Genomic DNA, 14,641 nt, shown 5'->3' on the forward strand with positions numbered 1-14,641 from the left:
TACCGCCTTAAGTCTGTCCAAAAATAATCCTCACCTGATAACCTTGAGGACTAGATGATCTCGACATCAAGTCGCCCGGCTACCTTACCCACAATTCTTCCCACATGCATTATTTGTCCTTCTAGCACTCCGTTTGTGCGTTCATGTGCTGCTACGGTTCTTGCGGCGTAGTATTTGGACACTAATATACAAGATATGGTCCGGTCGGTGACCGGCGTAGAACACTCAAATTGAAACCGATGTGTCGAGTGCCTGTAGAGACAAAACTGGCTTTCCTCCAGTCAATCGAAGTTAAACCGATCACAAACCGATGTTGAGATGCTCCTTGCGCTCAATTCCTGCGCAAAAGAAAAAGTTGCGCAGAAATTGCCCCAAGCGGATTTAGCGCGAATCAGGATGTGGTTTAAAGAATCCGGTGACAACAGTTTGTGTGCTGCTGAATTTTGACATGCGGCTGCAAAACTGATGTTAAAATGACAAACGTAACTTAACGGTTGACAAGTGCAAAGTTGTTGTATAGCTGATTGTGACGCTCTTTAAATATGGGAACTTACGGGTCGGTTACGTACTCGGACCTTGTTCCTTGTTAAATGATGATGATGATGATAACATTGTGAAAGTGTACACTTGTTTGATTATTTTTGACCAAAGTTAAATAAAATTTTAATTGTGTTTATCTGAATCAACACACTGACCAACACTTATTTAAATAATTGCAGGTAGCCTTGGCAAACTTTTTGTCTATGTTCAGTGTAAATATGGAATGTAATACTGATTCCTATTTTTAAAAAAACTGTCTAATGATAATTGTGTAAAACTTAGGTATGGTTCAAATTCATGTGAACCGATTGCTGGGTAATGTGTCCTGTTATCTTGAAGTCAAATTAATGTTGGTAACAGTTTAATTCACAGATGCATTGCTTTCTCATTCTCCATTGATGCACATTCATAATTGCCATTTTAAACTATAGTGTGCAGGACAATGCATTAGATATGTTGTCATTGTGCGAAATTACCAACCTAGAACAACAGCATCCACTTATTTTGAAATACCTAGGACTGTAGCATGTGTATATACTGCCGTTTAAAATATTAAGATTAATCAAGAATTTGTTAGACCAAAATTCTGTCATCACTCGCTCTCAAGTTGTTCCAAACCTGTGAAGTTCGTTCTTCTGTTGAAAATAAAGGAAGATATTTTGAACAATGTTGGTAACCAAGCAGTTGCTGGTCCTATTGACTTCCATAGAGAAGAAGAAAAAAAGTCTAAGGACCAGAAACGTTCTTCAAACTATCTTCTTGAGGGGGTGAATAAATAATGACAAATGTTCATTGGGTGAACTATCCCTTTAAATATAACTAATAATTCTTAAAACACAGAATCCAGAGGAAGTGTTGAAGTAGACATTTATTTCTGTTGATTCCCTGTGTTGATACAAAACCGTTATGAAATTGACACGTACACTGAATACGATTTTCAAAGACTACAAAACATGCACAAATTTACACAATTTCCCTTATACTCCTGCCTGATTCATTAACAGATTTATTTAAGGCAATCTTCGGGCTGGAACCCTGACCATTCAGATAAACATCAGTGAAGAACATCTGTGATTGCAGTTCAGGTGAGCACTAAGGCAAAATTAATTCAACATTAGTCAAATCTCAAGTTAAGCTTGGAAGTATATTCTACAATTATTTGTGATTTCAATTGACATTCAGATAAGAGTTGATATGGTACTCAACTTTTGGCTAGTATTCACTAAGGACAGTTGCTGTTGTGTGTGTATAATACTGTGCACAGCCTGATTCCCAAAGCAAAGGTCTGTTTTTTGGTGTCTGGAACATCATACATGCAGAAACAACTTCAAGATACAGCAAAATGGAGCTTTGACGAGGTAAAACAAGTCACGTACTTTGTTACATCACCAAATGTTGAGATTTAGCATTCGATAAATCCGATTGTTTTTAATGGGGTAGAAAGTTAAATCTCCCAATTCACAGTCTTCAGTTTCACAGGTACCATCTCTGGAGATCCAGCATCTCGTGATCCACTCGTCCTTTCCTCTCATCCCTTATTTTACGATCCTCTCAATATTCTTAGTAGTCTTGGTACGAGTAAATACGAAATTATGAGGATGCAGTACATCTAATTCTATCAGGCATGTGTTCATAAGTCTAGCGTAGCCTTCCCTGCGCTGACGGCCCTGGAGTGGACTGGCATTACATGTCGATTTGGGAGAGGAATTATGGGAAAGGCCAGTGGAATACACTAGGGGGAAGCGAGACAGAGCGGCTCACGGCCGAGGAGAGGAAATGTGTCACGTGACCTTGCCCTATCTGCATCTACACTAGCACTTATTCACGACAAAGCAGCTGAGATGGTGGATGTGCGTATATGACATTTTCTTGTTTCTTGGCTTTTCCTGCTCCCTCAAAATGTGCCAGAAGTAGTAATACGCCTTCCGATGTACACCCTGAAAAGAAGAAATTAATATCAGATGGGGTTAGTGGTGTACTTGGGCTATATAAGAACATGAATTCTAGTATTAATTTATCATGAAAATGAATAACTCTCAGCTCTTCCAACTCTGTCCTCCATCGGCAGAGATGCGAGTCAGTGGAAAAGTGCTAAGTCATACTAACCCCCTGTAGAGCACACTAGCATGCATTCCAGCACGCAGACCGCATCCATCCGCGGGACTCAAAAATAGCCCTTTATGTGTTACTATAAAATATTGTCTCTGCGGATAAAAAGGATTTGGCTTGCTTTTTCAACATCAGAAACTATAAATACAAGGCTGAAAATCGTGCAAAACATTGGGTGGTTGATTATTGGTAACTACACACAACTCTAAAATATTCAGTTCCCTATATATGGCTCAGGATCCCCCTTAAATGTAATTTCATATGATTTCTTTATTTTGCTGTGTGACAAGCGAAATGAATGTGTTCTGACCGCTACCGGTCAAAAGTTTGGAAACGTTAAGGTTTTTTAAAAATTGACGAGGCTGCATTTATTTGATCAAATACAGTGAAATATTGCAATTTAAATGAACTGGTTTCTGTTGTAATATATTTTGAAGTATGTATCCCTGTGATGCAAAGCTGAATTTTCAGCATCATTACTCCAGTCTTCAGTGTCACATGATCCTTCAGAAATCATTATAATATGCTGATTTAGTGCTCAAAAAACATTTTTTTTTATTTTTTTTGTTAAACACAGTTGTGCTGCTTAGTATTTTTGTGGAAGGATTCTTTGAAAAATAGAAAGTTCAAAAGAACTGAATTTATTATAAATATAACTTTTTTTGTCATTTATTAATTTAATACATCTATTTACTGTCTTTATCAATTTAATGTGCCTTTGCTAAATAAGTGTTTTTTTGTTTGTTTTTAAATCTCACTTCAAACTTTTGATTGGCAGTGTATTAGGATGGAAGAAAAAAAACTTAAGCAGCTAAAACTGTTATCAACATTGATAATAATAAGAAATTATCTTAATCTTATAATGATTTCATGTGAAAGTTCATGTGACATTAAAGACTGAAGTAATGGCTGCTAAAAAATTCAGCTTTGCATCACAGGAATACATTACATTTTAAAATATATTTTACTGTATTTTTTATCAAATAAATACAGCTTTGGTGAGATTAAGAGACACCTTTCAAAAACATTAAAAGACCTTAATGTTTCCAAGTGTGTGTGTGTGTGTGTGTGTGTGTGTGTGTGTGTGTGTGTGTGTGTGTGTGTGTGTGTGTGTGTGTGTGTGTGTGTGTGTGTGTGTGTGTGTGTGTGTGTGTGTGTGTGTGTGTACAATAGTCGACATTTGAAGTCGATCAAAACCTTTCATCAAAGTTATACATGAATTTTGAACAATACCCATTCTTGTCTTAGGACAACTTTTCTCAACTTTTTTGATCCACTTCAAATATTAGTTTAAGATTACAGACTAATAAATTAAAATAAAATAATCCAATTTATAACATGAAAGTCATTTTTATACTATATATATATATATATATATATATATATATAAATAATAGCATAAAATAGTATATCAATAATAGTGAAATAACACTGAAAGCAGCATTGTTAATTATTTTATTCATATAAATACGATTTTGAATAGTTTTGGTGATTGGTACATGAGTTCCACACTGATATACTAGGGTAACTTTAATACTAGGGTTCAGGGGTTTGTTTAAATGTACTCACCCGAGACCCACAGCGAGGATGTGCGAAAGGACGAGCGAGGGCAGGAAAACTTTGAGGAATTCTGCTGAGAAGATTCCTCCCTTCTTCATCACACTGGTGTTCCTCATGCTGAGCGTGCTGGAGCGCTTCGGGTGCCGCAGCAGAAATTCCCTACAAAGGCAAAATGTACTGTGTGATGTTTGACCTTACTCATTACGGTCTACGTTGGCTTATTAACAGTATTAAATAGTATGTTTTCTAAAAGTTTAGGTACTTGGGTGGCAAGTTTTCCGGTCGGCTCGACCAGTCCCAGATCCAGTCTGCATTTTTCTTCATCAGGATCTCCACCTCTCTTCTCCTCTCCAAATAGTCTTCCTCTGACTTAAACCAGACCACAACACTGCAGTTAGTTCACACAGAACATGTTTTTACATTCAATTTCACTCCTTTTCCATAGTTTTACAACGTAAACACACAACACAGAGGTCTGTAACCGTTGCACTCGTATCTCGCGCATGACACAGTATTTTAAAGATGCGGCGCTCAAGATAAAAAGTTTAACTTTTAAAAACGTCTCTAGACCTTGTGCTTTTTTTTCGTTCCATTGACCGGCAACTCATGTTTTTTAACAGCAAAAATTGCATTCTGTGTGAACCGGCTCTTGGGATGGCTAACAGATGACTTTCATGTTATAAATTGATTTTATTTAAATGTATTAGTCTTTAATCTTATCAACTAATCCTGGTTACAGCGATCTTCAGGGTTCCCACACCTACAGACCAATAAATATCCATGAATTGTATTTGACTTAACTGGGTTTTAAAAAATCATTTTATAGAAATGGTCCTACTATATTAGGTGTCTTTACTATGTACTTGCATTTAAAAAAATGTGTTGTATTGCAAAGCACTTGTGTTGCTATTGAGGTGGGAAACAGTTAAGGTTTGGTGATATGGTCAGGTTTAAGGGTCAACAGTGTAATTAGTTGCAGATAGACAGTATTGCATCAATATCAAGTAACAGTAACACTTTATTTTACATGTAGTTACTACTGTAGAAATAACTATAAATTGTGCATAATTGCATGCAACTAAACTTAAACCAAACACCAATCCTAACCCTATAGTAAGTACATGTGGTTACATAAATGCATAATTACACTGTAACATTGACACCTTAAAATAAACTATAACACAATATCATATGCATTGCATCAAATTATTAATTTAAATGTTAGTACATGGTAGTAAAAGACACACGCGCACATATAAACTTAATATATATATATAGGCTTTTTTTATGGAGTACTCACAAAGAGCAATTTCTAACAGATTATATATGTATAAAAATATGCATCTCCTATAGAATTTTCCAATAGTTTTTTTTATTAATTTACGTGACTTTCTTTCAGGTCTGAAAAACACTATTTAAATCGCCTGATGATTCTACATTTATCTTGACCATGGGAACATTGAATCTTATTGTATACCGAATAAATCTGCATAAAAGTCTACACTAAAGCAATAGTACACTTGCACTAGTACAATTGAATTAAGGAGGTGGTATAATGCCCCCTTTTTACAATATGTAAAATAAGTTTTACAGAGTGTGTATGTGAAGTTTTAGCTCAAAATGTCCCACAGATATTTTTACAGCATGTTAAAATGGTCCCTTTTTGATGGTCAGTAAAAATGTTGTTTCGTGTGTGTCCCTTTAAATGCAAATGAGCTGCTGCTCCCGGCACAGAGGGCGGAGCTTCAACAGCATGTGTGCGTGTGTATGTGTGTTAGCAGCTCTGATTACCTCATGCAGACAAGCACTAAAATGTCAGAAACTGTTCCGCCTTTTATGTTTAAACTGGAGTCGGACAATGATGGAGAGACTCAAGAAGAAGTGACAACATGTAGAATGCAACAGGAGTTTCTGAATGGTTAGTTGATGAATTTATGTTGCTGATGTGATCTTCAAGTCTTTGATTAGCATATTCTGTCATGATAATCTTGTGTGTGAACTGTTGTAAGATGCCTACAGAGTGACATGCTATTGCATTTGTGTTATGAACTGTATTGCATGAGAAAAGATGGATGTGACAGCTTGAGCAGACTCATAAATGTGCTCGACTACAACAACTCTTCCTCTTCTCAACATGGACTGTGTGTTACCGGCGGCGGGGTTTATGTAAATTTCAGGGTTAGTGATGTCATTAACCCGGGAGGAATGTCGTGTAGTCTCTACCAGCCGTTTGTTTTAGTCCTTAATAAACGATTTCTTTAAAATCAAATATCTTCCTTTGCGTTGAACTTTGAGCGTTGTAACTTTGCAGATGTTGTTTATGCTCAAACAGCAACATTACACACTAACTAAAAGTTAGAGAAGTGAAATCATAATCAACCACTCCTTTAAGTCATGACCAGCTGCTAATATCTACCTGTGAGCTGTTCTTTTCTCCAGAGCTGTGGACCTCGGAGCCCCTGCGCAAGTGTGAAGGAGTCTGGGATCTTGGAGGACTGGTGAGATTCCCAAATGTGTATAATTTATTATACATTTATTATAACATGCCTATCAAATTAACATATAGGAATATATATAACATATAGACTGACCTATCACATGGCAGGCTTCCTCTTGAGCTGCTCCTGCCCGACTCGTGCTGTGCTTCCAGAAGCATCTTCTCCAGGTCTCCACTCGGGGCGGTGCTGGTGGCCTGCTCCTCCGTTCCTCCTTTAGGACTGCTGCCGCCTCCATTGTTAAAATGCAGCTCCACCCAGGAACCTGCAGGACAAGACAAATCATTTCTAGGTCTTTGTTTTTAGTGTTGCATGCAGATTTAAAGTCACCATGATTTTTTTTAAAGGGAATATTGCAGTATTAATTAATTGATGTGCCTCGTAATCTTTTATCAAAGTAACTTCCCCCTCCCTGTTGCAGCGACATCTATTCTCTGAGGATGTGTTTACTGGCGTGGGGGCGGGGCAACCTGTCACTCACATGAGATCCACCAATAGCAATCCAATCAATTCCCGAGGGACAAGATCAAGTCTCGCCCAACATTTTTTTCTAGTTTGTAAAGCGGTTTCATTCCAATGTCACAATAAGAAAGAAATGATGATCGCAACTTTCATTTCATGCTGATTTTCAGTCCATTGTTTTTTAGCCTCTTTTTGATGTTTATTTTGTTGTTGTTGTAAATTTACTTCTAATGTTGTGCATTGCTAACCTATTTTTGTGTTTTTTTATGTATGTATATATAGTCTATATGCCATTGTCTTTCAAGAATCAGTGTATTGCAAGCATCACATGTCATAACCAGTTAATAAGTGCATCAAGTGCAGTTATGTTTTGCAATTCAGTGTATTGCAAGCATCACATGTCATAACCAGTTGTTTTATCTTTTAACCAAATATTTTATCGACAGGACATATTGAAAACTGGGTTGGGCATGAATCGGTGATCGTGACACAGCGACCAGAATATCCAGAAAAGCAGAGGACATGCCAGGACTTGAGACTCAACCCAGCAGCTAGAGGAAAACAAACAGAGCTCTGGCTAGAAATAGCTCATGAAATCAGGTCTTTTTTTTCACTCATCATCCAATGAGATCAGGCTGTGTAATACCCACCTCGTTCAAGTGGTCCGCCTCCTTTCTGTGAGTCGGTTCGTTCAGAACGCTCGTTTCAAGGAGCCGGTTAAAATGGTTTAGTGATTCTTTACGTAATCCCATTACTTCTATCTTCTTTTTTTTAACGTTTTTATTTTAACTTATTAACAAAAATCAACATTAAAACCATTTCATTCAACCCTAGGTTTGATGTTTTAATAAAATGTGACTGGTCACAACCAACGTGTTGATTAAACTGCCAAATAAATCGTTCACGTTTTTTCATTATGTATCATACGGCTCATAAGATTGTTATTTGCCTCATTAAGATTCAGATATGTTCGAAAGAGGCGGTTCTCCGTTCAGTGAGTCGGCGAGTTGCCGAATCGAAAACGGTTCAGTTTAATTACTGAACAACTTGTTCATAACGGTTCTGTGAATCGGTTCAGTAAAGAGATCCGACACTAAAGAATGATTCCTGAACGAATCGAATATTGTTTCGCTTCCATTTTTATTATTGCAGGTCACATGCGTCATTATGTTTTTTGTTTTGTTGCCCACACCTCCTATTTCTTGACACATATTATTCCGTGAAATAGCCTTTGCGTGGATAGTGCCTGCACAATTATAGGCTACATTTTATGTGAAACCGAAATTTGATGCATATCTAATTTCGAACGTTACTGCTTTAGACCAAGGATAATCCCCACAATTATAAATATTATAAGGAGTTTTAAGGAGAAACGTGCAAAAAATAACATTAAATTGAGCTGTTTTGATAGCTACATACCCTGAAGGTTTTCCTCGGGCACGCTTTGTTTCTCAATCGACATTTCAGTTCCTTTTACCGACCAAACAAACAGCAGAAGAGGATTCACGTCCGTCTAAATCCTTAATCGGGAGTCTGTACGATTTAGAAACGCAGTTATCCAAAGTCATGGGTGGTTCCACGCTCGAAACGGTGTTTGTGGACGAGACAAGCTCTGCTTTATATATTCTGCTCGTCCAGTATAATAAATTTCATGTGACAGAAGTGGATCGGGATATTTATTCCACGAATCCACACAGCTGGTGGTGACGCAACATGCGACTGTCCTATGAATGGAAATTTAGGGCAAACAGAATGACAACAATACTGGCACACTGGCACAAGGGATGCCAGATTGGGCTAAATCCTCTTCAGAGTTGTTGCCAGGTTGTACAAATCCTCCTCTAGGTCAGGTAGTTAACGTTACCCTACATTTGCAGGCTTTGCCACCACAAAAATAAAATAGTATTTACGTTTTAATGAGCCTTTCTGTTTTTATTTACTATTTATGTTTACGGTTCTTTTAATTTATTTAAGCTACTTATCGGTTTTTAAGTTTAGTTTTAGCGTTTTCATTGTTGTCTATTTTCATTGACATGATATCTTTATCTTCGGTATCTTTAGTTCAGTATTTCTTTCAACAAAACTAAAAAAATATTTTTTCATTTTACTCTATTATTTACTTTACTATATTATTATTATTTTCAGGTAACAGTTTACGTTTGTTCAAGGTGAACACAGAAATGAAGCACTGCACCTTTAACATCATTAATTTCATGTTTTAGCTCTTTATCGCCATCTGTATGGCTTGAGGATAAATCACTGCACTACACTAATGTTGTTCTGCAGTATTATTTAACCCATGCTCAATGATGCAGTTTCTAGTATTAACCATATGGAGGGAACAGCTCTGCTGCGTGTGAATCCTGAACTGCTTCCAAATAAATGAGAGCCATGCAATCACACACAGCCTACATATAGCTTCCTATGCATTTGGTTGTTATTTATTGCATAGGCTGGATGATGACGTGATGTTATTCGACTTGGATGTAGTTGCAGTGCATTGACCAGTGGGCGGCCACAATATCTGTCTTTTCCTGTATCTCTCTCTCAGGCAACCTAGGATAGAAGCCAGACTTCACATCTCACAGAACTGCCAGATCCTAGTGTGTATGCATGTGCACACGCCTGCGCATATGTGTGTGTGTGTGTGCTCCGTGTCTATCTCCACTCCTCTTCCACCCTCCTCCCTGCCAGCATCAATCCTCTCTCTCCATCAGGGATGGTGAGGGAGTGTTTATGGTAAGTGCAAGGAATCAAATCTCTCTAGCTTCATAGTCTCTCCTCTAACATGCAATAGCTCCCCCTTTTTTTCATCCGCTATTCCCTCCTGGTGATCCATCACTACCGGCTGCTGAGGATCCAGCTGTGCGCAGTTCTGCTGAGGATTCAAGCATCTTCTGCATGGAATTCAGGGCATGACAACATGCCTCGCTTGTCGTTTCAGAGCATGTGCTGCGAATCACACGGAGTGATGACGGACCAACAGCTCCCTGGATAAACCCTGCCGACTAAAACAACAGCCCAACTCAAATCATGCACTTAAGGTCAGTCTCAATCTATATGCATTGATTTCCTTTTTTTATTCAAGCAGGGTGTCACCGAACACGCAGACCTGTGTGATTACCAGATAATGATCCTGAAATCGGCCTGCTGGGATGTTTGTCAGAACTGTCAGTGCGAGCTACAGAATGGGGAGATGTTGTTTAAATGACGGAATAACGTCCACATGCTGTCGTCTGCACACTGGGACATTTATTGAAATGTTCTCGGATGGCCATCTGCGATGCAAAGAGGCTCGTTCTGCTTGACGTCTATGTTCTTCTAATGCCCGGCAGAGAAACACAGCATAGGTTGTGTTTATGATGCAAGCAACCGATGATGAAATGTGCTGCTTTTTTTTTGGAGCACGCAATAGTCAACCTAAGGGAATGAACTCATTGACTTTAGACGTGGAGGGTTAGAGAGACTGTTTGGAACGACTAAAAGCAACAAAATGTATGAATGCGCTATAACCAATTAAAATTTTAAAGCATTGGTTGCATTGCAATTAATAAAGAAGACTGTAAGATTTTGATTAGATGTCACTTTGATAAAAGAGTTGGTCTACAGACAGGTTGCATGATGTTGATGCACTTTTAAAGCTATGTTGTGATTGAGGATATACAGTATATATATATAAATGGGCTCATTTATGATGATGAATACTTGCTTAATCAATTATTCTACTTTTGCCCTTGGTCAGGATCCTGTATAAATGCTAAATATCCCAAATTGTTTCATAATTAAGAGCAGCTACACATTTATCATACATTTTTTAGAGCATATTGCATGAGTCTGCTGAGTCACTGTAATTCACTCAGATTAGATGCCTCATGTAATCTCTCATCCACAACTTTAAAGGAACAGTTCACTCAAAAATGAAAGATCTGTCATTATGTGCTTCCCATCATGTATAGTGCTCATATATGAACCTGTTGTGATCCTTACAAAGGGCATTGTTGAGTTATCATTAGACCATGGCTGATCTGTCTCCAGGAAACTGCTTGTGATATTGTGATTGGCTGAGATGGACAGTAATTGAGCTGTTCCTCAGACTAACTACTGTCAGTAGCTGCTGTATATATGAAAAGTGCAGTTATCTTACCCAATGATCCACATAATGTATTCAGTGCAACTGGGCAAAGCTGAAGGGTGTCTTTCATCACTTCTTAAGTGAGATTGTGTCAGTAGAGTTAGTAATGCCTACTTCAGTACATAGCTTTCAGTGTATTGTTGGAAATAACTAATTTTGCTTATACCACTAGAGAACGTCATCAGAAAATGAGGTACAAAATTGCAGTTATTTTTGTTTAAAAAAAAAGTATGTGTGTGTGTAATATATATGCTTAATTATTTTTTTTTTTTACAAAACAGTTACTATTTAGGCCTATTTTAAAAAGTTAAGATACAATACAGTTTTTTGTGTGTGTGTTTTACCTTCAATAAGCTTATTAATATTATAGTGTTCTTTGAAAGCAAAACAGTCTGTGTCAAAAGTGAGGTAGACATTGTATCTACTGCACTATAATAAGAGCCACAAAGTTTAAAAGGGATACTGAAGCAAGCCAAGAGCACCCTGGGAAATTAGTGGATGTGATGGAGACATTTGCAAAGTGCATCTCTGATTGCATGTTCAATAAAAATGTGATAAACGGAGTGCTTTCAAAGCCAATGAATTCATTAAGTGCTCATATATGTGTAATTATTGTTTTTTAATGGTGAAAGTGTTTAAACTTAAAGGGGCAATATGGAAGAATTGTCATGTATTAATCGCTTTTTTATTGCCATTGTGTGAAAAGCTTGTAATGAAACTAAAAAAAAAAACAAGACTTTCCCTGTCTTTATGTAGACTTTTGTGTGAAGGACTCGGGTCGTTTTTGCCGGGAAAATTACGTTTGCTCGGGCCCCCGACAGCCTCTTTTCTGTAATGAATGCTTATGTTCAGGATAATGCCAAAAGAGCCTTTCTCTAATGTCAATGTGTCATGCAAAGAAAAGGGATTATAATGCTGTATAATCAATTTATCATAAGTGTAATTTTAATAGCCTATTTACATATTAATCTAATCATCACTCTCAGCAGTGTGGACGGTGTCTGTATATTCGTTAAATCACTGCAAATGTATATATTTCCAACGAAAAAGAACTTAACCATGAATTTTGGGCCATTGAATCTTTGAATGTTTAGTCTGTTGTACGTTATGTGTACACAAGCAATAAGTTACTGGCTGCACTTCACTTAATGGCCTCCGGTGTCGCTAATAACAAGGGTTTCTGAATTCTACATATAGTTTAGATTATCGGTCATGTTCAAACCAGTTGGCATGTTTTTAGATTCCTCTTATCTTTAGTCTGCTGAAGTGATCAGGCAAACACACAGCTGGGACAATGTTTCTGTGGGGATTGGATGTGGATATAGGACTTGTCAAAGTATTAAATATTTCCAATACTTGTAAGCAGAGAAAAACTTCTGGTTTCTCTTTTCAGAATTGATACTGCTAACAGCACATCAAGCACATCTTTTTAATATAAAGCTGTTGCTTTTTCATATAGACGGATACACTTTTCCTCATGTTTCACAGCAAAATGGCGCAAAAAAAAGACACGACTCAATCGATGACAAACTGTAAGAGTGTAGAGTAAAATGAATGCAGCTAGGAGCACAGATATTTATTTTAGTTGTATTAGAAATGTTTGAGTGAACATTGAGATCTCTCAATTTTGATTTCAGCCCAGATTTGAGACATTGAGATCTCTTCTGAAACTATAGAGAAGATGTGAGATTACTGGGGTCTTTTTCTCATGAATAAAAATAGAAAAGCGGGAGACTTTGGCTCCATTTGCTCTTCACTTAATCTCATTTCTGTCACTCGAGATGTGATTTGAGACCATTTATTGATTAAAATGGAGTCAGGTAGTCCCATCAGAAAATAATTCAAAAGGAGTAATAACCCAGGTGCTCATACTGTCGTCCTTCCTAATAAAGAGTTAAACTTGAAAAAAAGACAATAAATTCCTATTAGTAAAGTTTCTTATATTTTTTATAGATATTTTGGTAACCCAACAGTTGACGGTAGCCATTGACTTTCTTTTTCTTTTTTCTGCTATGGAAGTCAATGGCTATCGTAAACTGCCTGGTTACCGACATTCTTCAAAATATGGGAAAAAATATATATGTCAGAATTTACAACACTCATAAAAGTGAAAAGTAAACCAGTCCAACTATATTACCGGTACTGTGATTGGTCTAGATCTTGGTGACCTCTGTAAACACTTGTTTCTTTGTGAACTGCAGGTGGGTGGAAAGATGTAGCTGAGGAACAAACGGAAGCCAATCTTGACCGTTCACAAGCTCAGGTCATCCCTGAAAGGGGCGTGGCCTGTGGAGTACAGCCCAATATGTCCAAGAAAGCCCCCAGTGGGCGGGGCAAAGGGGAGCGGCCTGACGCCATGGCAGCACTGCAGGCAGCCAATGAGGAGCTGAGGGCCAAACTCACGGAAATCCAAATTGAACTGCAGCAAGAGAAAACCAAGGTTAGATTCTACTCTTTATTTACAGTGTAGTTTGTTGTGGAAAGCATGCAAGTGTCTTGACTCCATTTCAGATGTATTATTTGGTTCATATATTATGTAGCTTGACAGAATAGAAAATGGCTTCTCATCTGCTGCAATGTGTTTAATACTGACCTCATTTCCTTCCGCATATTTGAAAGATTTATTTTCTCTGGAGTTCAGTCACTGCTGGTCGTCTTTTGTTGTCACGTCAACCATTTATGTCACTACAATTGCCTTTTAATTCTTGTTCTGTGTTATATGGGTGGGTGGAATCAGAGCCGTTGCTTCCTTATAAAAAGGATGCATTAAATTAATTTATAGTGTCACAAAATATTTATATTTCAAATAAATGCTTTTAATTTGTGCTTTCTATACATCAAAGAATGTATCATCGTTTCCGAAAGAAAAGAAAAAGCAGCACAATGTTCAAATCATTGATAATAATCAGAAATTACATTACATCAGTTTATTGAGCAGTAAATCATCATATTAGAGTGATTTCTGAAGGATCATGTGACACTGAAGACTGGAGTAATGATGCTGAAAATTCAGCTTTGTATCACAGGAAAAAAATTACAATGTTATAATAGAAAATGCTTATTTTAAATGGTTATAATATTTCACAATAATACTACTTGTACTGTGTTTTTTTATTATTATTAAATAAATGGAGCTTTAGTGAGCACAAGAGCTTTCTTTCAAAAACATTAAAAAAAATCTTGCCGACCCCAAATCTTCAAACTGTGGTGTGTTAGGAACGAGTGAAAACCTGTTTTGTTATTTATAGCATTTAGTCTTGTAAAAAGGTCATAATTATAATTATAATTAAGCATTCGTTTGATTTAAAGCCAGTTCACCCAAAAATGTAAACTTTGTTCATTG

The 14,641-nt window shown here is 37.2% G+C and overlaps 2 protein-coding genes across 12 annotated transcripts in view; one reads left to right on the plus strand and one right to left on the minus strand.

Annotated features, from left to right (window-relative positions):
* Positions 1-1,390: 1,390 nt before the first annotated feature.
* On the minus strand, positions 1,391-8,966 carry bnip3 (BCL2 interacting protein 3). The gene is made up of 6 exons (XM_079596378.1): positions 8,586-8,966; positions 6,801-6,969; positions 6,626-6,704; positions 4,472-4,578; positions 4,219-4,368; positions 1,391-2,477 (listed from the first exon to the last, which is right to left on the minus strand). The coding sequence occupies exons 1-6, from the start codon at positions 8,626-8,628 to the stop codon at positions 2,435-2,437; spliced, it is 591 nt and encodes a 196-aa protein (XP_079452504.1). The 5' UTR covers positions 8,629-8,966; the 3' UTR covers positions 1,391-2,434.
* Positions 7,643-14,641, plus strand: part of jakmip3 (Janus kinase and microtubule interacting protein 3) — a 38,148-nt gene continuing 31,149 nt past the window's right edge. For 7 of the 11 annotated variants that reach the window (XM_079596362.1, XM_079596361.1, XM_079596363.1 and 4 more), the window contains exons 1-3: positions 9,083-9,905; positions 10,111-10,210; positions 13,500-13,738. In XM_079596362.1, the coding sequence (XP_079452488.1) occupies positions 13,604-13,738 (135 nt within the window). In that variant the 5' untranslated portion in view covers positions 9,083-9,905; positions 10,111-10,210; positions 13,500-13,603. Of the gene's footprint in view, positions 7,767-8,873; positions 9,017-9,082; positions 10,211-13,499; positions 13,739-14,641 lie in introns of those variants that run through there. The other 4 variants (XM_079596360.1, XM_079596359.1, XM_079596356.1 and 1 more) reach the window with 4 other exon arrangements.

This window comes from Phoxinus phoxinus (assembly GCF_949152265.1).
Source record: "Phoxinus phoxinus genome assembly, chromosome: 21".
Lineage (NCBI taxonomy): Eukaryota > Metazoa > Chordata > Actinopteri > Cypriniformes > Leuciscidae > Phoxinus > Phoxinus phoxinus.